The sequence below is a fragment of the Rhinoderma darwinii genome, chromosome 9 (genome assembly GCF_050947455.1).
Source record: "Rhinoderma darwinii isolate aRhiDar2 chromosome 9, aRhiDar2.hap1, whole genome shotgun sequence".
In the NCBI taxonomy this organism is placed as follows: Eukaryota; Metazoa; Chordata; class Amphibia; order Anura; family Rhinodermatidae; genus Rhinoderma; species Rhinoderma darwinii.
This window is the reverse complement of record NC_134695.1, coordinates 70,030,622-70,057,945: the sequence shown is the minus strand read 5'-3', so window position 1 is coordinate 70,057,945 and position 27,324 is coordinate 70,030,622. Positions and strand designations below refer to the sequence as shown.

The following is a 27,324-nucleotide window of genomic DNA, read 5'->3' as shown; positions in this document are numbered from 1 at the left end:
TATATACAAGAATATAACTACTATAATACTGCTCCTATATACAAGAATATAACTACTATAATACTGCCCCTATATATAAGAATATAACGACTATAATACTGCCCCCTATATACAAGAATATAACTACTATAATACTGCCCCTATATACAAGAATATAACTACTATAATACTGCCCCTATATACAAGAATATAACTACTATAATACTGCCCCTATATACAAGAATATAACTACTATAATACTGCCTCTATATACAAGAATATAACTACTATAATACTGCTCCTATATACAAGAATATAACTACTATAATACTGCCCCTATATACAAGAATATAACTACTATAATACTGCCCCTATATACAAGAATATAACTACTATAATACTGCCCCTATATACAAGAATATAACTACTATAATACTGCCCCCTATATACAAGAATATAACTACTATAATACTGCTCCTATATACAAGAATATAACTACTATAATACTGCTCCTATATACAAGAATATAACTACTATAATACTGCCACCTATATACAAGAATATAACTACTATAATACTGCTCCTATATACAAGAATATAACTACTATAATACTGCCTCCTATATACAAGAATATAACTACTATAATACTGCTCCTATATACAAGAATATAACTACTATAATACTGCTCCTATATACAAGAATATAACTACTATAATACTGCTTATATATATATAAGAATATAACTACTATAATACTGCCACCTATATACAAGAATATAACTACTATAATACTGCTCCTATATACAAGAATATAACTACTATAATACTGCCTCCTATATACAAGAATATAACTACTATAATACTGCTCCTATATACAAGAATATAACTACTATAATACTGCCTCCTATATACAAGAATATAACTACTATAATACTGCTCCTATGTACAAGAATATAACTACTATAATACTGCTCCCTATGTACAAGAATATAACTACTATAATACTGCCCCCTATATACAGGAATATAACTACTATAATACTGCTCCTATATACAAGAATATAACTACTATAATATTGCCTCCTATATACAAGAATATAACTACTATAATACTGCTCCCTATATACAGAATATAACTACTATAGTACTGCTCCTATATACAAGAATATAACTACTATAATACTGCCCCTATATACAAGAATATAACTACTATAATACTGCCCCTATATACAAGAATATAACTACTATAATACTGCCACCTATATACAAGAATATAACTACTATAATACTGCTCCTATATACAAGAATATAACTACTATAATACTGCCTCTATATAGATAAGAATGTGTATGATTAGGAGTGATGGGATATTACACTTTTGGATGGAGTTCTCGTCACTATTAGGGTATGTTCACACGGCAACGCCAAATACGTTTGAAATTACGGAGCTGTTTTCAGGAGAAAACAGCTCCTGAATTTCAGACGTTTTTACCAGTGCACGCGTTTTTCGAGGAGTCTTTTACAGACGTAATTGGAGCTGGTTTTCATTGAAGTCAATGAAAAACGGCTCCAATTCCGTAAAAAAAAAGTGTCCTGCACTTCTTTGCCGCGGGCATAATTTTACACGCCGTCTTTTGACAGCGACGCGTGAAATGACAGCCCGTCTGCACAGAACATCGTAAGATCCATTGCAGGCAATAAGCAGATGTTTGCCGACGTATTGGAGCCGTCTTTTCAGGCGTAATTCGAGGCGTAAAACGCCTTCATTAAGTCTGAAAAGAGGTCGTGTGCACATAGCCTTACAGGTTGATGCTTCTTTCTTTTGGTACCAGCTTCTCATCTCGTTCTTATAGTAATATTTTCATCTTGTCTCTCTCCTTATAGAAACCTCAGCTCTCTGACCAGTCACCGCTCGTTTTCTGCATGCTCGTCATCATTGCTGAATTCCCGCCACTGGCTCCTTCTCTGCCTTCTCCTCGCCTGTCAGCTCTTCATCAACTTTGTGTTTAAATAAAATCTAATCATGGACTGCACAGACACAACTTATCGCACCTCCAACAGCAACTATAACAACCATTGGCTGGACATTGTGGGGGAGCAGCTTAAGAATGGTTGCTTTCATTAGTTATTGTCCCTATGACTTTACCACCTTCCTGGTGACCAAGGGGTTAAACACAAGGCGAACGAGCAAGCATGACCCGCAGAATAAAGTACGTGTATGTTACGCAGGGAGTGATAGAAGTACGCAGATCTCAAACCCTGTTTTTTCCACTGTTCTCTATGCGGTGCTGAGTCCTTGCCTGGCTGCAGATCATTTACCTTAAAGGGCATTTCCACCTTAAATAAAAAATTATCCGGTAAATACGAATCCTTAAATCGTCCTCTTTTGTCTCGCTGATAATAATTCTATTCAAACGTTTCCATTGCTCCACCCAGGAAATGGCCGCCATTGCCTCACACGGTGGATGCCACCCAGCTTTCCTGGACTTCTGAAAAGCAATTCTGCGTAGTGATTTTTCATACGACGAATGTTCTCATATTGATACATAACTATTCAAAAATGACATTCAGGAATCTGGAAAAGCTGAGTGTCAAACCCTATGGGAACTGTCACGGGGAAGGGGACCAATGGATGTAAGAAATAAAGAAATGAATTGAAATATTAACAGCTTGATAAGAGAGGACAAGTGACCAATGAGTGCAGATTGGTAATATGCACCCTCCTCCGACCTTACCTCTCAGGAGTCTGGGGGAGATGTAGGAGAGCTCGTCATGGACGTCTCATCCAGAAAGTGCTTATTTTTGTGCATAAACGTCTGTGATGCGAAAATGGACGCAGATACAGGATGGAGTATATAGAAAGTTGCACCCCATCTTGACTGCTGTTTATGGGACAACTTTTTGAGAGAGTGTAAAGAGGACCTGTCACTAGATCATATTACGCAAACTTATCTGACCTGAATCGTGCTCTCCCCTTGATTTCAGAGCGTTTTTTTGCTTTTGGGCCCCCTAGTTCCTGAGATACGGCCTATATGCAAATTCCCTGTAGTTAGCCAACAGGGTGTGTACTACACTGATTCTCCCGAGGTGGAGCCGGATTCACAGCCTGTTGATTACCTACAGGGAATTCGCATATAGCCCGCCAACACAACAGGGGTCCGAATCTCAGGAACAAAACGCGATCAGGGACAGTGGGATTCAGGTCAGATATGCAGTTTGCATTATGTGACCTAGTGAAATTATAACACGTTCCATGTACAGAAACTGGCTAAGTGCCCTGCACCCCGTTTTCTACATCTTGCGATTTGATTTAAGGAAATAGCACAAAGTCCACAGGTTTAATAAGGCACAAACTCCTTCACCGCGAGACCTCAGCGATATAAGATCATTTTGTATTTTTAATGTTTGTTAAAATTAGGTTTGTTTTCTATTGAAAAAGACTGTACCGCGTACCAGCACGCCACCTCCCCCTCACTATAGCCTGCCACCAGTCTCCGGTTCTAGAGCATGCCAAGCACTTTAATCTGCATCCAGAAATTTCTAAAAAATATTCCATTTTGTTTCATCCCAGACTAATGTATTTCATCCATTATGTCTTATCACATATGTGCTTCTTGTAAAAGCACTCGATATTCACTACTTACCATTACACTATATTTTTTATAATATACTTAAACCACATGTCCACCTCCGAACGCCATTTTATATTGATATAATATACATAAAATGCTGAGTCACTGAGTACATACTTAACTTGTACTGATCTTGAGTTACATCCCGTATTATACTCCAGAGCTGCACTCACTATTCTGCTGGTGAAGTCACTGTGTACATACATTACATTACTTCTCCTGTACTGATCCTGAGTTATATCCTGTATTATACTCCAGAGCTGCACTCACTATTCTGCTGATGGAGTCACTGTGTACATACATTACATTACTTATCCTGTACTGATCCTGAGTTACATCCTGTATTATACCCCAGAGCTGCACTCACTATTCTGCTGGTGGAGTCACTGTGTACATACATTACATTACTTATCCTGTACTGATCCTGAGTTACATCCTGTATTATACTCCAGAGCTGCACTCACTATTCTGCTGGTGGAGACACTGTGTACATACATTACATTACTTATCCTGTACTGATCCTGAGTTACATCCTGTATTATACCCCAGAGCTGCACTCACTATTCTGCTGGTGGAGTCACTGTGTACATACATTACATTACTTATCCTGTACTCATCCTGAGTTACATCCTGTATTATACTCCAGAGCTGCACTCACTATTCTGCTGGTTACTGTGTACATACATTACATTACTTATCCTGTACTGATCCTGAGTTATATCCTGTATTATACTCCAGAGCTGCACTCACGATTCTGCTGGTGGAGTCACTGTGTACATACATTACATTACTTATCCTGTACTGATCCTGAGTTATATCCTGTATTATACTCCAGAGCTGCACTCACGATTCTGCTGGTGGAGTCACTGTGTACATACATTACATTACTTATCTTGTACTGATGCTGAGGGGCAAGCTGTACTATACTCTAGAGCTGTACTCACTATTCTGCTGGTTGTTATTGGAAACAATCACCACACCTCTTACTGCTTAGCTGAGCTCCAATAATACAAGAGAGCAGTTTATTTTTTCTTACATCAGATAACTGCATGATACATAGTATAAAGACAACACTTCACAAAATAAAAATCCGGTGCATATGCTGAACAAGTAGTGAATGCTAGGAGATTTCAGCACTTAGTATAATACAGGATGTAACTCAGGATCAGTACAGGACAAGTAATGTAATGTATGTACACAGTGACTCCACCAGCAGAATAGTGAGTGCAGCTCTGGAGTATAATACAGGCTGTAACTCAGGATCAGTACAGGATAAGTAATGTAATGTATGTACACAGTGACTCCACCAGCAGAATAGTGAGTGCAGCTCTGGAGTATAATACAGGATGTAACTCAGGATCAGTACAGGACAAGTAATGTAATGTATGTACACAGTGACTCCGCCAGCAGAATAGTGAGTGCAGCTCTGGAGTACAATACGGGATGTAACTCAGGATCAGTACAGGATAAGTAAGGTATGTACACAGTGACTCCACCAGCAGAATAGTGAGTGCAGCTCTGGAGTATAATACAGGATATAACTCAGGATCAGAACAGGATAAGTAATGTCATGTATGTACACAGTGACTCCACCAGCAGAATAGTGAGTGCAGCTCTGGAGTATAATACAGGATATAACTCAGGATCAGAACAGGATAAGTAATGTCATGTATGTACACAGTGACTCCACCAGCAGAATAGTGAGTGCAGCTCTGGAGTATAATACAGGATATAACTCAGGATCAGAACAGGATAAGTAATGTCATGTATGTACACAGTGACTCAACATTTTATGTAGATTATTTCTATATGTAAAAAGGGAACATATATTTTAACATAAGGGGATCAAGCATAATATATATTTATTTTGGGGGGGGGGCATATTCCATGTATTTTGTGTAGTCACAAATCTTCAAATTCATCTATTTTCAGATTGTCTTGTCTCTTTATACATCACACAGAACAAAATGTACAAAATAAAGATACTTCTATATATATCTATTACTTTCAATGTCGCATTGTGTTTTTGTACAAAATAGAAATAAAAACGATAATTAGAAAAGTTCCACTGGGCAATTTTCGCATCCAATCAGAGAGAAGCTCAGCCAGTCATAGACACTGTACAATTGGCTCATGGGGATGAAGTAATGTTAGTGTAATCTTTTGGAGACCCATGGAGAGTGTGAGTGGGGGAGAGTTGATCTAATTTTAAAACCTTCCATGGGCCGCACAGGCTTGCGGCCTTCCTCCCGCACAAGGCTCCTGTGAAGCCTGGCAGGCAATATGTCCGCAAAGAAAAAGTGGAGCAGTTGCCCAAAGCAACCAATCAGATTCCAGCTCTCATATGTTAGTGGATCTGTAACCTAATTGGTTGCTATGGGCAACTCCTCCACATTTTCACCACTTTTTATAAATCCTGGACTTTAATTATCCAATAACAATGAGGTCTGGGCTACACAACGACATAAACAAAGTGTGGGAAAAAGCGAAGGCAACCTCGTGACTATCACTACATTTCGGACATGGTGTGAAAACTTAGGACAGTCGCCAAGGTCCATACCCGCCTGCGGTTGAGAAAGTCTCGAGGTGGAAATTCCCGCCAAGTTTTCAGACACATTTAAATATATAGGTCATGCCACAAAAAAACCCCCAAACCAATACCCTAGCTATTCCACAACAAACCAAAATGTACAAAACCACGGTGCAGTTATGGTGTGACTATTAGGGTATGTTCACACGATTAACAAAACATGTCTGAAAATACGGAGCTGTTTTCAAGGGAAAACAGCTCCTGATTTTCAGACGTTTTTTGAGCAACTCGCGTTTTTCGCTGCATTTTCTACGGCCGTTTTTGGAGCTGTTTTCAACAGAGTCTATGAGAAAACGGCTCCAAAAACGTCCCAAGAAGTGTCCTGCACTTCTTTTGACGAACCGTCATTTTACGCGCCGTATTTTGACAGCGACGCGTAAAATGACAGCTCGTCTGCACAGAACACTGTAAGACCCATTGAATACAATGGGCAAATGTTTGCCGCCGTATTGGAGTCGTCTTTTCAGGCGTAATTCAAGGTGTAAAACGCCTCCATTACGTCTGAAAAGAGGTCGTGTGCACATACCCCTACAGGCACACTAGATCAGGCTCATCCGTCATTTGTGGCAGGCTCGTACCTTTTCTTTTCTGGAAAGTTTATTGTTCTTACCCTTCTGAAGCAGTAATTTGTCTATTTTGCACAGATCTGTCAGGCTGTATAGTCAATTACATAGTCCTCCTATCCTATGTTGAGGTTAGTTTTCGTCTAGGAGAAGGAATTTAAAAAGTACTCTCCAAACATTGTGTATACCAGGGGTATTGTACGGCGTGCCGATTTAAAAGAAAAAATAAAATAAAATCAATGATGAAGTGCAGGGCTGGCTCCAGGTTTATGTGGGCCCTTGGGCGACACAGACCTAGTAGGCCCCTTTGCAGGGGAACTCACGGCGGCAGTAAAATGGCAGAAAACGTCACTTTGTGCCCAGATATAGAAATTATGCCCCAGTTTGTACCTCCATAAATTTAGTGCCCTAAGGAGATAGTGCCACATAGCCCCTCCTCCCAGGTAGCGCCACACAGCCCCTCCTCCCACGTAGCGCCACACAGCCCCCCTTCCCAGGTAGTGTCACACAACCCCCTCCTCCCAGGTAGTGCCACACAGCCCCAACCTCCCAGGTAGCGCCACACAGCCCCCCTTCCCAGGTAGTGCCACACAACTCCCTCCTCCCAGGTAGCGCCACACAGCCCCTCCTCCCACGTAGCACCACACAGCCCCCCTTCCCAGGTAGTGCCACACAGCCCCAACCTCCCAGGTAGTGCCACACAGCCTCTCTCCCTGTAGGTAGCGCCTTTGGGATTCCATCTAGGAGTGGAATCCCTTAGGGTATGTTCACACGGCCTATTTATGGACGTAATTCGGTCGTTTTTCCCCCGAATTACGTCTGAAAATAGCGCCTCAATAGCGCTGACAAACATCTGCCCATTGAAAGCAATGGGCAGACGTTTGTCTGTTCACACGAGGCGTATATTTACGCGCCGCTGTCAAATGACGGCGCGTAAATAGACGCCCGCATCAAAGAAGTGACCTGTCACTTCTTTGGCCGTAATTGGAGCCGTTATTCATTGACTCCAATGAATAGCAGCGCTAATTACGGCCGTAATGGAAGCGGCGTTCAAGCGCCTGCACATGCCGTTACGGCTGAAATTACGGGGATGTTTTCAGGCTGAATTTCAGCCGGAACGGACGCCCTCGTGTGAACATACCCTTAGCCAGAGCACAATTTTTTTTATCACTTTTTATTTTAAAAAAATAAAACCCCAGAATCTTTTTTTTTTTTTTTTTTTTTTAACTCCGTTCACCGTGTGAGTCAAATAATGCTATAGTGCTATATTGTAATAGTTCTGACTTTTACGGATGCAGCGATACCAATTTTTTTTAAAAAAAAATTTTACATTGTGCTTGGGGAAAAATTGGAAAACGTTTGTTTTTTTTTTACTTGAACCAGCGATTGTTAGAATATAACTACATATATGGACAGTGATGTCGGGGGCAACCCCAGAGCCATAGTTGCGGACAGAGCGATACTAGCGCTCTGCCTGGGGCTCCTGCTCTCCTCCTGATATCACTGTCCATATATGGACAGTGATGTCAGGGGGAGTCCCGGGCAGAGAGCTATTAGCACTCCGCCTGGGACTCCAGCTCTGCTCCTGACATCACTGTTCATAGATGGACAGTGATGTCAGGGGCAACCCCAGAACTGGAGTCCCAGATCAGAGTGCTAGGTATAGGCTCTGCTCCGGAACACTGGGGAAGCCCCTGACATCACTGTCCATATAATCTAATAATCCTAATCCTAATATTGTTGGCCTATTCTAAGGATAGGCCAACAATTTTAATTACTTGCATAACCCCTTTATGCCCTGCCCGAAGGCAATAAAAATCACAATGCATAAGTGTTGCAGTGTATTGTACCGATGATCTAACGATCGTTTGTTCAAGTCCCCTAGAGACTACTTAGAAATAGTTATATAAGTTTTTAGTAATGTAAAAAAATAAGAAAAAGTTCACAAAACCCAGCTTTTCCCATTTGTCCTCTAAAGTAATGTAAAAAAAAAAAAAAACAGAATTAGGCTATGTTCACACGGGGTCTTTTGCCGAGTTCTTTGACGCGGAAACCGCGTCGCAAAACTCGGCAGAAACGGCCCGAGAACGCCTCCCATTGATTTCAATGGGAGGCGTCGGCGTCTTTTTCCCGCGAGCAGTAAAACTGCCTCGCGGGAAAAAGAAGCGACATGCCCTATCTTCGGGCGCTTCCGCCTCCGACCTCCCATTGACTTCAATGGGAGGCAGGAGAAAGCGTGTTTTCTGCCCGCGGCGCTCAATGGCCGCGGGCGAAAAACGGCGCGATCATTGCTATTCACACGGAGTATTTTGGGGGAGGAATATCTGCCTCAAAATTCCGTTTGGAGCTTTGAGGCAGATATTCCTCCCCCAAAATACTCCGTGTGAACATAGCCTTAGAATCGCCTCGCCTGTAAATGTTGTTATTTAACCTGCGGAATGAATGACGTAAAAAAACAAACAAAAAAAAACAACAGAATTTCAAGTTTCTTGGTCACCTTGGCTCTCCCAAAAAACTTAATAAAAAGTGATTCAAAAGTTGTATGTGCAAAAAACAGGCACCGTTTCATCGACGGGAAAAAAAAAGTTATGGGTCTCAGAATATGGCGAAACTATTTTTTTTTTTTAACAAATAGCTTTTTTGGAAAAGTAGTACATCATATAAAACACTATAAAAACGTGGTATTGCTGTGCTTGTATTGACCCGCAGATTATCATGTCGTTTTTACCGCACAGTGAGCGTCATATGAACAAAACCAAAAAATAATGATGAAAATCTATGTGTTTTCCCCATTCCACCCCACAAAGAATTGTTTTGCAGTTTACAATTACATTATATGATACATGAAATGAAGCCATTAAAAACTGCAACTCATCCTACAAAAAACAAAGCGCTCATGTGCCTAAGGAAAAATAAAAAAAAGTTCTGGCTTTTGTAAGGCGGGAAAGCAAAACAAAAATGAAAAAACAAAAGACGACTGCAGCACCAAGGGGTTAAATAAATGCTCCTGAATCAGCTTCTTTAGAAAAGTGTCCTCGATAAGCACGGATTGCGTCTTTTATATGTATCATTTCTATACTGTATTTGTCTCCGCAGTGATAAAAATATAATAAAGCCATAAGGAACCGGACATTCTACTTAAAATCCAAATTGCTAAATTGCGCCACTGCAGTAAAAAGCAGTGGACTCAATGTAGCGAAAATACATTCTGCAAGTGATGGAGACGTATCGGATTCAGCCGCCATGATGGAACCGTGTTTTTGACGCGCATCGCACGGACCTGTGCTAGTCTATGGCGTGAGTCCGCTGCGTAAAACTCAAGACATGTCCTATATTTCTGCGTTTTTTGCGCATCACGCACCCATTGAAATTAATGGGTGAGTGAAAATCACGTGCACCACACGGAAGCACTTCCGTGGGACGCGCTTTATTCGCGCAACAGCAGTAAAAAGTATGAATGAAAAAATAAAAGCACCACGTGCTACAAACATCCAAACAGTGTCATAATGATGGCGGCTGCGCGAAAATCACGCAGCCGCGCATCATATGTGACGACACACGGAGCTGCTAAGTGCCTTTTGCGCGCACAAAACGCTGCATTTTTTGGGTGCGCAAAACGCACACGCTCGTGTAAGCCCCCCTTACAGTACAGTGCTGTCTAGTCTGGAGCTCCACGCTTATATTAGAGGGAATGTATCACTTTTGCTTTGCTACTTATAATTTGACAGTGAAACATTGTTTTTTCTTCTTTGCTTTTATTTCTGATTGTATTTTTTCTTTATTCTATTTTCTAAAATGAAGAATGAAACGTGCAGGAACGGTGCTTACGCAAACATGCCCCAAAGTGGGCGTTCCTGAGTGTATCAGGGGTGGGACTTAAGGCCCTTTTACACCGGCCGATATTGGGCCAGTGCAGCGAGCGTCGATCAATGAGACATCCTTGATCGGCGCTCGTTTGCTCCTGTAACGCGGAGCTATGGATGGGGACGAGCGGTCATTACTCCGATCGCTCGTCCCTGTACATTATTACCATGTTGGCTGCGCGTCTCCCTGTTTACACACCAAGATGCGCTGCTGACAGCGATAATATTTTACTTTTTTAAAACTATACGACCGGCAGACGATCCAGCGTTTGCTCGTTCATCGGCTGATCGTTCCCCTGTTTACACAGGACAATTATCAGCAACAAGTGTTCTATGAACTGATGATCTGCCCGATAATCGCCCAGTGTAAAACCCCCTTTAAACATGTCCTTTGAATGGTGATTTAAGAGTTGTGATTTCTAATGTAACCCTGTAGGGTATGTTCACACGGCAGCATCCGTAACGGCCGAAATTACGGGGTTGTTTCCAGGAGAAAACAGCCCCGTCATTTCAGCCGTAACGGCATGTGCAGGCGCTTGAACGCCGCGTCAATTACGGACGTAACTGGAGCTGGTTTTCCACGGAGTCCATGGAAAACTGCTCCATTTACGTCTGAAGAAGTGACATGACACTCTTTGGCGCGGGCGTCTATTTACGCGCTGTCTTTTGACAGCGACGCGTAAATATACGCCTCGTGTGAACAGACAAACGTCAGCCCATTGCTTTCAATGGGCAGATGTTTGTCAACGCTTTCAAGCCGTAATTTCGGACGTAATTCGGGGGTTAAAATGCCCGAATTACGTCCGTAAATAGGCCGTGTGAACATACCCTTATTGACATCCTGCCTGTGATGATAATGAGAGCACTGCTGCCCTTCGCCAAGTGTACACAGCACAAGCTGAAGTCAAATTGGAAAGGTTTAATGGTCAGTATAGAAACTGCAATAACCGTGGATATTTTTTAATATAGAAAGTAACAGAACATTTTAAAAAGTGTTGTTTTTTATCACTGCATTTTTGCTATGGAACTGCTGTTTGATAGATCAAGGTCAGAAGGATCAGTGTAGAGAAGACTTTAGGATTCTCCCATTTGTCCTCATTAGATACTACAAGGACCCCCCCCCCCCCTCCCACCGGTTTCTGAAATGTTGTTACATAATTGTTAAGTTTCTACTTTTTTTTTTACATACAATAAAGACGTATTGGATGGATTCATTCTAATAAAATTCAATTTAATACCCTGACGTGGAGCTGCCAGTGGTGTCCGTGTAAAACTGAACTAGGTAATGGGACGCACATAGAAAACAAAAAATGGTCCTGTCTCCACTGAATAAGCCCTTACGGTATGTTCACACGTACACGTCCGATACGGCTGAAATCACAGAGCTGCTTTCAGGAGAAAACCGCTCCGTAATTTCAGCCGTAATGGCATGTGCAGGCGTTTTTCGCAGCGTCCATTACCGACGTAATTGGAGCTGTTTTTCTATGGAGTCCATGGAAAACGGCTCCAATTACGTCTCAAGAAGTGACAGGCACTTCTGTAACGTGGGCGTCATTTTTACGCGCCGTCTTTTGACAGCGGCGCGTAAAAAAAATGACCGTCGGCACAGAACATCGTAAGATCCATTCAAATGAATGGGCAGATGTTTGCCGACGCTTTGGTGCCGTATTTTCGGACGTAATTCGAGGTTAAAACGCCCGAATTACGTCCGTAAATAGTGAGAGTGAACCCAGCCTTTATTAAATTGGGGTCCATGGACCGCACTTCACAGAGATTTTTGTAGTGCAACTGTCAGGTCCGTATTTCACACCGAATAGCCACCTCTGTAAATTGAAAGCTGAAGGCAGATTAATTTCAGGGGTCTATTCATATTGTGCAGTTCATTGCCACAATTACCACAAAATCACAGCCTAAGGCCTTATTCACACAAACGTGTTATACGTCCATGCTACCCCCGTGATTTTCACGCGCGTCGCACGGACCTATGTTAATGAATGGGGCCGTTCAGACTGTCAGTAAATTTCACGCAGCGTATGTGCGCTGCGTGTAACTCATGACATGTCCTATATTTGCCCGTGTCTGATCGCTGGGGGCCCCCCATTCTCTATTTTATTACAGCGCCGGTCAGAATTGCGTGCTGCCTTTCCATTCAATTCTATGGGACTGACAGAGATAGCGGAGTACAGTCCCATAGGGTTAAATGGGAGCAGCAGCGTGTATGTCCGACCATCTCTCCATTCAAACGGGGGACGACTGGGTTATTTGTGGGGGTCCGAACGATCAGCCGCCTTTCACCGATCCTTTGTCGTTTGTGGAAAAAACAAATCAAAGGGGTTTTCTTTACAAACACCTATCCACTATCCACAGGATAGGGGAAACGTGTGATCGCTGGGGGTCTGACCGCTGAACCCCCCAGCGACGAGGACGACGGGGGACCAAAAGTCTCCCGACATGCTCCATGAGAATGATGCACATGCTCGACCGGCGCTCAGTTCATTTCTATGGAGCTGCCGGAGACAGCGTTCCCATAGAAATTGGCCGAGCATGCGCGGCGGTGCTCCGCTCTTATGGAGCACTTCGGGGGTCTTTAAATATATGCATAATATCCATTACATATCCACTAAACATTGAACTCAATAATAAACCAGTATCTAGTCAGATAAGAAAAACAAAGCTCTGACCGATAAATATATAAGAAATGACTCAGCACAGACATGGTGGTAAAAGGTGGAGACTCATTTTGACTACTTAAAGGGGTATTCCCACAATCGTAAACAAGCCTCATTATACACGTATTGTAAAATAATAACTATTTGCAATTCTATCTAATTATCAAAAAGCAATGGTTCCTAAATAATTACCCCCTAAAATACCCCATGTAGTCTGCTTTGTTACTACCTGGTTGCCTTAGTTACGTCCTCTGTAGTTCTTTTCTTAGCAGGTCGAGTACGCGCAGTAGAGCACCCTCTCTCTCTCTGCGCTGTGTGACTGCGCAACCGTGGTTTCACTACACACGGCGAGCACGCACTGTCTACACCAAGGACGCACAGGGGAATACACGGAGCCAAGAGCATTGTGGGAATTGTAGTTTCTAACTCTAAAATGGCGGTGACGCGTTCCGCTCTTAAAGGGGTTATGTGGGGACCGAAAAGTATTAGCTGTTTACTCACTGCGGTATGCGAGTGCACTCACTAATATACATTCGGGTCCCCCGCCAGTGCTATAAAAATCTATTAAAATCTCATAATCAGCGCGACAGGGGACTGGAATGTATAATACTTTTCGGTCCCGCATAACCCTTTTAAGGACCGCCAAGTGTAGAGAGTGATTCCAGCATACCGAACGGAAGAATCATAGGCCAAAAACAATGAAAAAAGGCCATATTAAAGGGTAACTAAACTTTCAGAAAACTTCTGACATATCATAGTAACGTGTCAGAAATTTTGATCAGTGATTGTCCGAGCACGGAGACCCCCACCGATCGCTAAAACGAAGCGGCAGGAGCTCTCGGGTGAGCACTGAGCTGCTTGCTTTCTGATTGGCTCTTTTCAGAAAGCCGAGGGAACGGTGTACGGACTCAATAGAAAGTCTATGAGTCCGTACACCAACTGCTCGGCTTTTCCCGAAAACAGCCAATCAGAAACTAAGAGGCCCAGCGCTCACCTGAGAGCTCCTGCCGCTTCGTTTTAGCGATAGGTGGGTACCGGGCTTTCCGTAAAATCGGACGTTTGAGGGGTAACCTCTTTATGTAACCCGACCCTCTTATTAATTTTCTAGTGTACTCATGCCCATTCTTCTAGTGCAAGAACCCAATTACTATTATATTTACTCTGTAAGACGATGTCATGTAAACACGCGCTCCCGAGGAGGAAATCGTATGTTGTGTATATAAACCGTGTAACGTTTGTAATCTGATCCCATTGACAGCTGAGAAGTGTAATTATATTGTATCCACATCTGTAGTGTAAACCACTACACTGAAGTGCCACGGGGTGAGGCCGCCCGCTATCACATCTCCAGTTACATTTCATTCCTAAATCACTTTTTCCTGAATTATCCACAAAATAACGTATTGGGAGTAACCACCTTGGTTGGAGAATGACCGATTTTGTGGAAGAGTGTAGTGGGCATGCTCTGTGACATGTGCAGAGGTCGCTGTGCAGTGAGAGGGAGGAGGAGGTGAACTGTCCCCATCATCTTTTGTCAGTGGTGGATCCTGTGATATCTGCCTCCACATGAATAAGGCCCAGTTCACACAGAGTTTTTTGCAGGCAGAAAATTCTGCCTGGAAAAATCAGCTCCGTTTTTTTTTAAGTGGCTTTGCACCACACGCGTTTTTTTAAGCGATTTTTAATGCAGTGTTTTGGCGCGTTTTTTTAGGCTTTTTTTTCCTATTTCTTCCACAGACAGAGGGAATAACCGCGAGCAAATTTTTTTATTTCTGTTCTCATTGATTTCAATGGGGTTTTTGAGGTGGAAAACGCCTCAAGATCGGGAATGTCGCCTCTTTTTTCCACGAGCGTGTTTTTTTTTGCTCGCGGGAAAAAAACGCCTCCACCTCCCATTGGAATCAACAGGAGACAACTTCGTCTGTTTTTGCCGCGGTAAAAACTCAAGTGTGAACAGGGCCTAACAGAGGTTTAACGGTTCATTGTAATCCCGCCCCCTTATGATAATGTGATGACGCCTTACCCTGCCCCCTCGTACACAGCACAAGCTGAAAACGGTGTTTAGGTTTTTTTGTGCTATTTTGTTTCATGTAAAAAAAATGCACAAACAAAATGCAGTTTTCGGTCGGAATTCCCTGCGGCGACCAGGGCAGATACGCTGTGTGCTTTTACGCAGCATATTCGCCCTGTGTGAACATAGCCTTATAGTTTCTTTTTTTGCAGTTCTATAAACAGAAAATGATCTCATACCAACATTATTGCAGCAATAACATTACAGGGTCACCGCCTGGGCACAACTAGTCATAAATGCAACGAAGAGAAAGGATCCAGCGATTCGTCTGAGCCATGACTAAGAGCACAGCCAGTGCTTGAAACGCGTAGGCTTCATTCTTTGCCATTCTACCACCTTGTTACCCTCCTGGTGTTTCCGTTACTTTGTGTCACTGTTCGTGGATTATTTTTCAATAAAGTGGGAACTCAGTTTTCCCTTATCTACACTATACATCGCTGGATCCTTTCTCTTCGTTGCTATTGTGTCTTGCCGCGAGCCGTGGCGGCTGATCCGGGCGATACTCAACACAGGAGTGTGAAGCTGGTGAGCTGGAGGTTTCCTCCCTTTTCCTTTTTCCCTGCTATTACTATTGTTAGTCATAAATGCGTCTTTACTGCTTTAGTAATGTCATGCTGGGAGTTGTAGTTTCACGACAGCAGGAGAACCACAAGTTGCCGACCACTGATCTACAAGCTGAAACGTTTCCTGTTTGAAACAAAAGTCACATGCCCAAGTGGGGGAGGGGAGGGGGCTGCGGCCGAGTCACATGGTGACGTTGTGCTGCACTTGGGCTGCACTTTCATTTTTATATATGACGTAACCCCCCGGAGTACCGTAAGTCACATCAGTCCCACACTGATTCAGGTCACACGGCGGCGCCCCAGCAGAGGCCACAAATATCATAACGTGGTTTTTCTAACCTTTTTGTCTCAATGCAACCCGTCCATATAGCCTATTAGGACATATGGACGTCATGAAAGGAGTCCCTGAATTGGGACCCCTCCTATAAGCCAGAAGGCAGACAATGCTCGTAGACTAGGTTATTCCATACAACCCGCATACTGTGCGATATACATGATTTTTAACATGGGAGCTTATAGGTGACATGCCACTGTATGGCATCGGTTACAGGCGTCCGTTAAACGTCTAGTCATGAGTTTTCTATGATGTATACATTATACAGGTGCCATAATGGTCTACAGGTTACAGATGCCACTTCTAGGTATCCGTCACAGCCTCTGTTTAACGTATATATGTCGGGGGCTTTACCTGGTGTATATGCTTAATGTAAGGCAAAACGTAAAGCGAATGGGACCTGATAAGGATATGCTGCTCCTAAATTATACCATTTAACGACCGCCAATACACAGCGGCCGTTAAGGGTACTTATGCCAGAGCGCCGCCTTTTCACGGCGCTGTGACATAAGCCCGGCACGGGTGTCCTGTGCCGGCTAAAGCGAGTTTCGGGCAGTCTTAAGACAGCCGGACACCTACAGTAACGGACGGGATCGATTTCAACATCGATCTCACCCGTTTAACCCCTTAGATGCGGCGCTCAATAGCGAGCGCCACATCCAAGTGGTTTTGGAGGGAGGGCGCTCTCTCTCTCACCCCACCGGCACCATGCAATTGCAATCGCAGGGTGCCAATGGCTTCTATGGCAGCCGGGGGCCTAACAAAGGCCCCCCAGGTCTGCCTGTAGTGGATGCCTGCTAAGCCATGCCTGAGGCATTACCTAACAGCTGCCTGTCAGTTTTAGGGTATGTTCACACGGCGGGGGTCCGTAACGGCTGAAATTACGGGGATGTTTCAGCCTGAAAACATCCCCGTAATTTCAGCCGTACCGGCATGTGCAGGCGCTTGAACGCCGCGTCAATTACGGCCGTAATTAGCGCTGCTATTCATTGGAGTCAATGAATAGCGGCTCCAATTACGGCCAAAGAAGTGACAGGTCACTTCTTTGACGCGGGCGTCTAGTTACGCGCCGTCATTTGACAGCGGCGCGTAAATATACGCCTCGTGTGAACAGACAAACGTCTGCCCATTGCTTTCAATGGGCAGATGTTTGTCAGCGCTATTGAGGCGCTATTTTCAGACGTAATTCGGGGCCAAAACGCCCGAATTACGTCCGTAAATAGGCCGTGTGAACATACCCTTACACTGACAGGCAATAATACGCTGCAATACAGAAGTATTATAAAAGCGATCACAAGAACACAGTGAAGTCCCCTAGTGGGACTAAAAATAAAGTTATCAAAAAGTTGAATAAAGTTAATAATAAATAAATAAAAATCACAAATAAAAAAAATAACTTTTCCCTTATAAAATACTTTAATATGAAAAAAAAATTAAAACATTACACATATTTGTATCGCCACGTCCGTAACGACCCCACCTATAAAGCGATTACGTTATTTAACCAGCACGGTGAACGCCGTAAAAAATAAAATAAAAACCAATGCCAAAATTGCGGTTTTCTGTTAAAAAAAAGTCGCATGTATTCCAAAATGGTACCAATAAAAACTAGAAGTCGTCCCGCAAAAAACTAGTCCTCATACAGCTATGTCGACGCAAAAAAAAAAAAGTTATAGATCTTGGAATGCGACGATGGAAAAACGTAAAAAATAGCTCGGTCATTAAGGTTTAATAGGCGGGTCACTAAGGGGTTAAGACATTTCCCTCTTTATGACTATTTAAAATAAATGTATTTTCTCTCTGTGGAAATCGGGCAGCGCTGATATCTATACATGTATTCTATGACAGAGACTTTCCTGGTTTTACTGCATTGTTGTCAGATGATATGAATGTTTCCTGCAAAAAAAACAACAAAAGTCATTATTCAGACGAACGCGGGTCAAATCAGCCGTTTTCACTGATACCTCAGAGTCTATTGCGGGATCCGTGAAAACTGACAAAAATAGGACTTGTCCTATTTTTTCACAGGCCGTTAAAACAACGGCCATGTGAACAGCCCCATAGAAAGACATGCGGCTGTGTGAGGGCCGTTAAAAAAAACCCAAAAAAGTCCGTCACACGAAAAATGTCAACATTTGTCTGAATAAGCCCTTTCCAAGTCTACAAAGGAAAAAAACGTAAAAATGTAAAGAATCCCTTTAACTACACCCTCCAACCCTTAACCCCTTAACAACCAGGCCTTTTTTTTCATTAATAACCAAGCACTATTTTTCATTTTTTCACCGTCGCATTTCTAAGGGCTTATTTAGACGAACGTATAATACGTCCGTGCAACGCGTGTGATTTTCACGCACCTCGCACGGACCTATGTTAGTCTACGGGGCCGTACAGACTGTCCGTGAGCTTCACGCAGCCGCGCATCATATGGTGATGACACACGGAGCTGTTAAGTGCCTTTTGCGCGCGCAAAACGCACGCGCTCGTGTGAATCCGGCCTAAGAGTCATAACGTTTTTATTTTTCCATCGACAGAGCCGTATGAGGGCTTGATTTTTACGGAACGAGTTGTATTTTTTAATTTTTACCATTTTGTGGTTCATATAATATATTGATTAACTTTCATTAACTTTCTTTTGGAAGGGAATAAAAACATAAAACCACAGCTAATGCAGGATCGTTTTTGTCTTTTATATTTACGCCGCTCACTATGCGGCATAAATAACATGTTATCTTTATTCTATGGGTCGGTACGATTACGGGAATACCAAATACGTATAGTTTTTTTTATGTTTTACTATATTTGCAGACTAAAAACCCTTTTAAAAAAAACTATTTGATCACGTACTAGACACATTTTCCCAAATCTCAGGATTGAAAGTCAACCATGGAAAGTCTGAGGTCTTGAACACCAACGTTCCACATTCTATGGCCAAGTTGATACAATTGAACTTTGAGCCGAGATGGAGGGTAGGCAGAATCTCCTATCTGGGGGTTCACCTCACTCTTTGCTATTCCACCCTTTTTCGCACAAATTTCCTCCCTCTAAAGCAAAAATTGAAAACAGACCTGGGCTTCTACGCCTCTTTCCTGGTTTCGTCGGATAGCAGCTATTAAGATGAAGGTTCGTCCCAGTATCTCATGCTTCTTCCGCACTTTACCAATAGATCTCCCTGCCCCCTATCTAAAAAAAAAACCTTCAAAGTCTTATATTGTCCTTCGTTTGGGGTCCTAAACGATGTAGAGTTCCACAAAGTACTCTATATGCTCCTAAAGTATCGGGGGGCTTGGGTTTACCGAACCTCACTAAATACTACTATGCTGCTCGCTTGACACCCTTGGTCTCACTCCACAGTAGCAGCAACCAAACACGTTGGATTTCTATCGAACAGGCAGCTGGATAAATTTTTAAATTTAAAATTTACAGAATTGGGCACTTTTGTGATAGACTAGGCGTTAAGCCCTGTCATTTTTACCAGTCCATCCACCACATGTCGGAGATATTTTGCTTTCACCAGATTCACCATGTTATGTCCTCATTTAAACCTCCTTCGGTTCTGCAAAGTACTTCAGTATTTGAGAATTTATGTTTGAATAATTCTAGGGGACTAAATTGAATTGGATTATGGTGAATGATCGATTACACTGTATGGTCTCAGATAAGGAGGAACTCTTCCTTCAAGATTGGCAGCCATGGCTCAGATACCTCGGGACGATCTCTTAGGTTCATTTTGCCTAGAAGATAATCGACCCTCATTCTCCTACCTTTCCCCCTCTTTCTCTCCCTCCCTTTTTTTCTTTTAAATGTGGCAATATTTGTCTGTCATGGTTCGATTTATGGGTATTGCCCCTGGCTGCTACTTGCATTGTTTGATATACAGTTTACCTTTTCTTGAAAACCTTCAATAAAAATTATTGAAACACAAAAAAAAAAAATAGTTTTTGCATCGCCGCATTTTAAGAGCCGTAAGTTAGGCTGGATTCACACGAGCGGGGCGTTTTTGCGCACGCATAAATGTGGCGTTTTGCCTGCGCAAACGCAACTTAACAGCTCCGTGTGGCAGCAGCGTATGGCGCAGCCGCCATCATTATGACACTCCATTTGGATGTTTGTAAACAGAAAAGCACGTGGTGCTTTTCTGTTTTCAATGATCCTTTTGACAGCTGTTGCGCGAATCACGCAGTTCGCACGGAAGTGCTTCCGTGCGGCATGCGTGGTTTTCACGCACCCATTGACTTCAATGGGTGCGTGATTTGCGCAAAACGCCCAAAGAATGGACATGTCGTGACTTTTTTTCAGCGGACTCGGCAGATTCAGACGAACGTTGCGTTTTTGCGCGCGCAAACAACGCAGCGTTTTGCGCGCGCAAAAAACATTTGACAGCTGCGTGTGTCATCTGTGTATGATGCGCGGCTGCGTGATTTTCGCGCAGCCGCCATCATAGAGATGAGGCTAGTCGACAGCCGTCACTGTCCAAGGTGCTGAAAGAGCTAACTGATCGGCAGTAACTCTTTCAGCACCCTCGACAGTGAATGCCGAACACAATATCGAGAAACCTGTTAAAAAAAAGGAAAAAGTTCGTACTTACCGAGAACTTCCCTCCCGGCCGTTGCCTTGGGGACGCGTCCTTGGTGACGCGCCTCTCTTGACATCGGGCCCCACCTCCCTGGATGACGCGGCAGTCCATGTGACCGCTGCAGCCTGTGCTTGGCCTGTGATTGGCTGGAGCTGTCACTTGGACTGAATTGTCATCCCGGGAGGTCAGACTGGAGGAAGAAGCCGGGAGTTATCGGTAAGTCAGAACTTCGTTTTTTTTTTACAGGTTCATGTTTATTGGGATCGGTAGTCACTGTCCATGGTGCTGAAACAGTTTAACTCTTTCAGCACCCTGGACAGTGACTATCTCCTGACGTCGCGTACCGGACATTTTTTTGCCGAGTTCGGCCGAACCCGGTGAAGTTCGGTTCGATTGTCCGGGTTCGCTCATCTCAAAGACACTCCATTTGGATGTTTGGAAACAGAAAAGCACGTGGTGCTTTTCTGTTTACATTCATCCTTTTGACAGCTGGTGCGCTGTTTCAGTCGGTTCGCACGGAAGTGCTTCCGTGCGACCTGCGTGGTTGTCACGCACCCATTGACTTCAATGGGTGCGTGATGCGTGAAATACGCGGAGATATTGAACCTGTCGCGTTTTGTACGCAGCGAACAAACGCTGCGCACAAATCACGCACTGTTTGAACTGCCCCATTGACTTCTATAGGGCTGTGCGTGGCGCGCGAAAAATACGCGGCCTGCACGCACGAAAATCACGCTCGGGTGAATCCCCCCTCACGCTGAGTAAAAATCACACACATGTCCGCACGGCCCCATAGACTAATACAGGTCCGTGCGACGCGCGGGAAAATCACGCGCGTTGCACGTACGTAATTCCCGTTCGTCTGAATAAAGCCTTATTTATTTTTCAGTCAATGTAGCCATATGTGGGCTTGATTATTGGTGGGACAAGGTGTAGTTTTAATTGCTACTATTTTGGGGTACATGGGAAAAAAAAAAAGGATTTTGCCATAGTTTTTTGTATGCCGTACACCTGGCAGTTTAATTAATGTGTTAACTTTATAGTTTGAGTCGGCGATACCATAGATGTGTCTTTTTTTTATACTTTTACTAAATAAAAATCACTTTTTCTGGAAAAAAAAAAGAAGAGGTTTTATTTTTACGATAAATTTTATTTACTGTTTTTCTTTTTTTTTTTGTCCCACTGGGGAACTTTACAATACGATCTTCTGATCGCAGATATTTAGTATACCAAAGCATTATTGCCTGTCAATGTAAAACGGACAGGCAATATATTAGGCCATGCCAGAGGCAGTTACTGATGGCAGACCTGGGGGCCTTTATTAGGCCCCCGGCTGCCATGGTAACCCATCGGCATCCCGCAATCGCGTCGTGGGTGTGCCGACGGGGTGAAAGAAGAAGCACACTCCCTCTGTAAAACACCTTAGATGCCATGGTCGCGATTGACCGCGGCATCTAAGGGGTTAAACCGCTGTAATTGGAGTGCTTTCCATATAAAGTACCATATAATGTACTAAGAATCTTTAAAAAAAATATATAAAAAAAATATTTAAAAAAAAAAAAAGCATTTCGGAAATTTTTTGGGGTTGTCATTTTAAGGGCATTCACGGTGCGGTTAAAATGATGATTTAAACTTTATTCTGCAGGTCAGTTAGGTAACGTCAATACCAAATTTTACAGTTTTATTTCTTACTTTTACAAAATAAATTTTTGGGGTACATGCGACTTTTGGATCACGTTTTACTCCATTTATTGAAGGAGGCCAGTAGACCAAAAATACATACTTGTAGATAAAACACTTCCCTGCTCCATCCGTTCTTCTCCATGTACATCATTTATGTGTATGGTAGTCCCATAGTTATGTTCGAGTGCCTACTTGGATTGGTTCTCAAAGGGACCGACATGACAGTCCACATGAGCAATACAATCTAGGAACGGCAATGGCTTCTTTTAGGGTTTCCACTCATTTCAATGGATGGAGCAGCCAGGCAGAAAATAGCAATAATGATATCATGAAGGAGTTGCCTCAAATGGACAATTCTTCTCTTGTGGCGGACTCGGCGTGACTATGTATGACACGATCACCCATTCATTTGAATGGCTGCCATGTAATACTACATTTGCCCTTTAGCAGCCAGGACACCACTAGAAACACACCCGCTGCCAGCTTGGCTGAACAGGAGCATGTGGCAGCATACGTGGCACCTTATATACGATGGATGAGGACACATGGTACCCTCAAAAAAATCAACTGAGCCGATCGCTTTGGTTATATGGAGGATAATGGTGACCGCTCAACGAAAACCAATTCCGGTCTTCAAGAATGCCAAGACCTGAGATACAATGTAGCCAAGTACCATGGCAACAAAAAGTTACACAGTAACTCCACCCACACACTTTCCACTATAGGGTAAGTTCACACGGGTCAGATACGCTGCGGAAAATTCTGCAGAGTATCTGACCCAGAAAACGCAGGAAAATGCGCGAAAATATACGCAGCAAATCGTGCTATGTTTGGTGCGTTAGATTCTAGATGATTTTCCGCTGTGGAAATCAGAAGGCCGAAAAAAAAAAAAAAAAAAGACTTTACAAACCTTTCTTGGCGCACCCATGGAAATGTGTCCCTGTGTACAGATGGCCACATGTAATGACATTTCATCACATGTGAACCCTGCAGCCTGTGATTGGCTGCAGCGATCACATGTGACGAACCGTCATTACTGGGGGCTGCCGCCTGTACACAGACTACCCGTAGAAGCAGCGACACATTGCCATGGAAGTGCCAGGAGAAGGGAGTAAAGTCTTTTTTTTTTCTCCAAACTTTGGAAATATCTAATTTATTTCATGTAAATTTGCTGCCAACTGGCGGCGTAATCACAGCAAATTCCGCTAAAATTGCCATTTATTGCGGCATTTGACTTCCCCACCGAGTTCAAGCGATTCCACAAAATAAATTGTATATAAATCAATGTACGCATGTATCATGTGCCGAATAGTTCCACAACGTGTGGATGATATTTGTTATAATCTCATCCACTTTGCTGCTACTGTAATACGCTGCGGATTTCTCGCCCGCAAATCCAGATGGAAATTCTGCAGCATATTCGCTACGTGTGACCTTACCCATAGTGGGTTATCCTCACTTTACCTATGCAGTTACTTTCAGGTTTGATTGGGAGTTCATGAGATCCACCGTGTTATTTCACGTGTCAAGGTGCCCATAGCTGTGCCATCGATAAGGCTGATCCGGACTCTACAAGTGTAATGATTTACCCCATTTCTTTGGTCTTTATGGGCTATCTGTGGCAGACACTGTACGGTACATACACTATATGGACAAAAGTATTGGGACACCTACACATTACACCTACAGGAGCTTTTATGACCTCTCATTCTAAATCCATAGGCATTAATACAGAGTTCGTCCCCCTTTACAGCTAGAACAGAGTCCACTCTTCTGGGGGCTTTCTACAAGATTTTGGGGTGTCTGTGGAAACTTTTGCCAATTCATCCAGAAGAACATTTGTGAGGACAGACACTGATGTTAGGGGGGTGTCACAATCTTCGTTCTAGTTCATCCTAACGGTGCTGGATGGGGTTGAGGTCAGGGATCTGTGCAGCCAGTCAAGGTCTTCCACCCCAAACTCACCCACAGAACATGTTTGCTTTGCTCCAGAGTCCGGTGGCGGCGGCTTTACAGCACTCCATCAGACGCTTGGCATTGTGCTTGGTGATGTAAGGCTGGCATGCAGCTGCTTGGCCCCCATGCCATGAAGCTTCCGGCACAGTTTTGTGCGGATGGTAATATCGAAGGGGGTCTATACTCTACAGTTATTGAGTCAGCAGAGTGTTGGCTACTTTTCTGCACTATGCTCCCCAGCACTCGGCGCCCCAGCTCTGTAACTTTACGTGGTTTCCACTTTGTGGCTGAGCTGCTGCGGTTCCTAAACACTTCCACTTTACAATAATATCACTCACAGTGTTTGGTGAAAATCTAGGATGGAAGAAATTTCAGGAACTGACTTGTTACAGGACCACGCTGCAATTCAGTGACCTGTTTACAACGACCCATTCTATCACAAATGTTTATAAAGGTGACTGCATGGCGAGCTGCTGATTTCATACACCGGTGGCAATGGGACTGAATGAAAAACCTAAATTCAATAATTTAGAGGCGTGTCCCAATACTTTTGTCCATGTAGTGTATCCGGCAGGCACTTTATGGGGGCATCTGTGACCCGCACGAAGGCCTCATGCACGCGATTGCGGTTTTATGTCCGTGTGCTATTGGCAATTTAATGCATCGCCCACAGACCCATTCATTTCTATGGCCCCATGCACGCGACCGCCATGTTCACGGATACACGTGGCGGCCGCTAAACCTCAGGACATGTCATTTTACTGACCGTATTTGCATATAAAACGACCTACTAAGGGGGTTGGGACCAATTCCAGCCTTCCTTTTTTTTAGCATGTCCCATCCACGTCACAGACAGGGACTGCTAAAGCGTAGAATCTGGATTCCAGAGTTTTTCTTTTTTGCAAACCTGTGTAATTTCTCGCCCTTATAAATGTTACTGACGGGTACGTCATACAGATCACCCTGCACGTTGCTGTGCAGGCAGGAGGGTGTGTACATACTGCACAAGTCGTATGATTGAATTTCCTCCTCCTCCCACTATCACATGAGCTGCCGTCCCTGAATTTTTTCAGCATTAATACTTTTTAGCACTTGAAAGAAGCAACACCAGCAAAGATCCGGATAAACCACTTACAACCTATCGGCAGTGGATCGGATCACGCTCTGATCACTCACCTTGACTTATCGACTCTTTTAATTAAGTTTTATAACTTTAAAACTTTTTACAATGTTATATACTTGGTTCCTGCTGGCCGTGATACTGCAGGTAAGTACTCTGCTTTACCCAGCATTATATGGAGAGCTGGATCATTAGAAAGGCGTGCAAAGAAATTTACGCTGGCGCAAAGTTTAGGAAATGGTGCAGGAAATATCTGGAGCTGGAATTGCTCCATGTAGTGAAGGAGACGACTCATCCGCCAGTGCGTTACTCTGGTCACAATAATGCCAGGCTGCGTTTAAACACTGCGGCTTTCCTTTTTGACCAAGGAGTGAAAAATGGTGAAAGCGACCGATAAAGTTGTTGAAAGAAAAAGATTTTTTTCTCGGCTGGCGATCGTTTGATCATGTCTGGTAATAAGGTGTTTCTAACTTGCAATTTGTTATGCGGCGACGATATATAAAAGATACATTCGGTCGGATTATTTGGTTTTTTTTAATGATCTCCAAGTATAAAGCAAACGTAATAGAAATCCGACTCCAAAAATCATCTGATTTTAACACAGCCTGTGGGTATGTCGCCGTTACTGCTTCTTTAATTGGTGGTTTCACCTGTTATTTCGCCCTATCCCAGGCGGCTGCAGAATAAGATGATATTACCTTTCACCATAGATATTAATTATAACCATATTATTAACAACCGCTAATGATCGGCATTATGTGATCAGCCTCGCTGAATTATCAATCTGTGTATGTTCTTTTACGGGTGGGGGATGGGGTATTAAATCTGAGCTTGACTCACATTCATGGATCTGAGCTGCAATGTCCGGCACAGACCATGGACAGGTATTGGGCTGTTTCGTAAAGAAGCAGCCATGTTTTTCTGATCCTGTACAACCCCGAGTGATCGGTCAGGTTCATGTCTGAATATTGATCTGAATATTGATCTGAATGTTTGACCATTGACATGGAGCAATTGCCGACAATGTTATTACATGACGCATCTTTAATAGTCGCTGACCTGAATGAGGACTCCTTAAAACGTTCACATTTTATTATCTTTGTATCTGTCGTCTGTTGTCACTCCCTTTGCTTAATTTCGTGACGATCGCACGTTAATATTAAAATAATTCTCTCGCTATACACGTGTTCAGTAATGTGACCATTAAGTAAATACAACTGATGTAATGACCGGATATCCATGTTGTAATATTGGTGTTGCTTGATGTTTTGATTTGGTTTATTATTTCGCTTTCATGTGTTATTATAATCTGATCATCTAAATTGTGGGGTGGGGGAGGGGAGTGCAATGGTGAAATCTCAGTGGCGGAAATTGGGAAGAGGATTTATCAAAAGTGATGCAAAGGGAAAAGTAAGGGAGCTGTCCACTGCAACCAATCAGGTCGCTGCTTCTATTTTCTCAAGGGCCTCTGAAAAATGAAAGCTGTAACCTGATTGGTCGCTATGGGCAGCTCCTCTACTTTTCTTGGCACGGGCTGATGCAATCGTTTAGTTGAGCGCAGAAAAGGGATTTCCAGGTCCCGTTATAATTCGAGCTACCAAAATAAACACATGACATGAAAGGACACCGAGAGCTGCGGCTAGTTAATTACAGTTAGTTATTAACGGGATTTTTGCGATTTAAGATGGAGATAAGTCGCTATAAAGCAGCGGTCACACAATGGCGCCTG

At 43.2% G+C, this 27,324-nt stretch overlaps 2 protein-coding genes and 1 long non-coding RNA gene across 8 annotated transcripts in view; 2 read left to right on the top strand and 1 right to left on the bottom strand.

The window, feature by feature from the left end:
- The window catches only part of OSBPL5 (oxysterol binding protein like 5), a 98,121-nt gene extending 95,775 nt beyond the window's left edge, over positions 1 to 2,346 (top strand). For all 3 annotated transcript variants that reach the window (XM_075838068.1, XM_075838069.1, XM_075838070.1), the window contains one exon: positions 1,863 to 2,346. In XM_075838068.1, the coding sequence (XP_075694183.1) occupies positions 1,863 to 1,992 (130 nt within the window). In that variant the 3' untranslated portion in view covers positions 1,993 to 2,346. The remainder of the gene's footprint in view (positions 1 to 1,862) is intronic.
- Positions 1 to 27,324, bottom strand: part of LOC142660961 (uncharacterized) — a 128,918-nt gene that overhangs the window by 37,622 nt on the left and 63,972 nt on the right. The gene's annotated exons all lie outside the window — the stretch shown is intronic.
- Positions 25,572 to 27,324, top strand: part of LOC142660960 (uncharacterized) — a 45,706-nt gene continuing 43,953 nt past the window's right edge. For both annotated transcript variants that reach the window (XM_075838075.1, XM_075838073.1), the window contains exon 1: positions 25,572 to 25,742. In XM_075838075.1, coding sequence (XP_075694190.1) covers positions 25,704 to 25,742 — 39 coding nt within the window. In that variant the 5' untranslated portion in view covers positions 25,572 to 25,703. The remainder of the gene's footprint in view (positions 25,743 to 27,324) is intronic.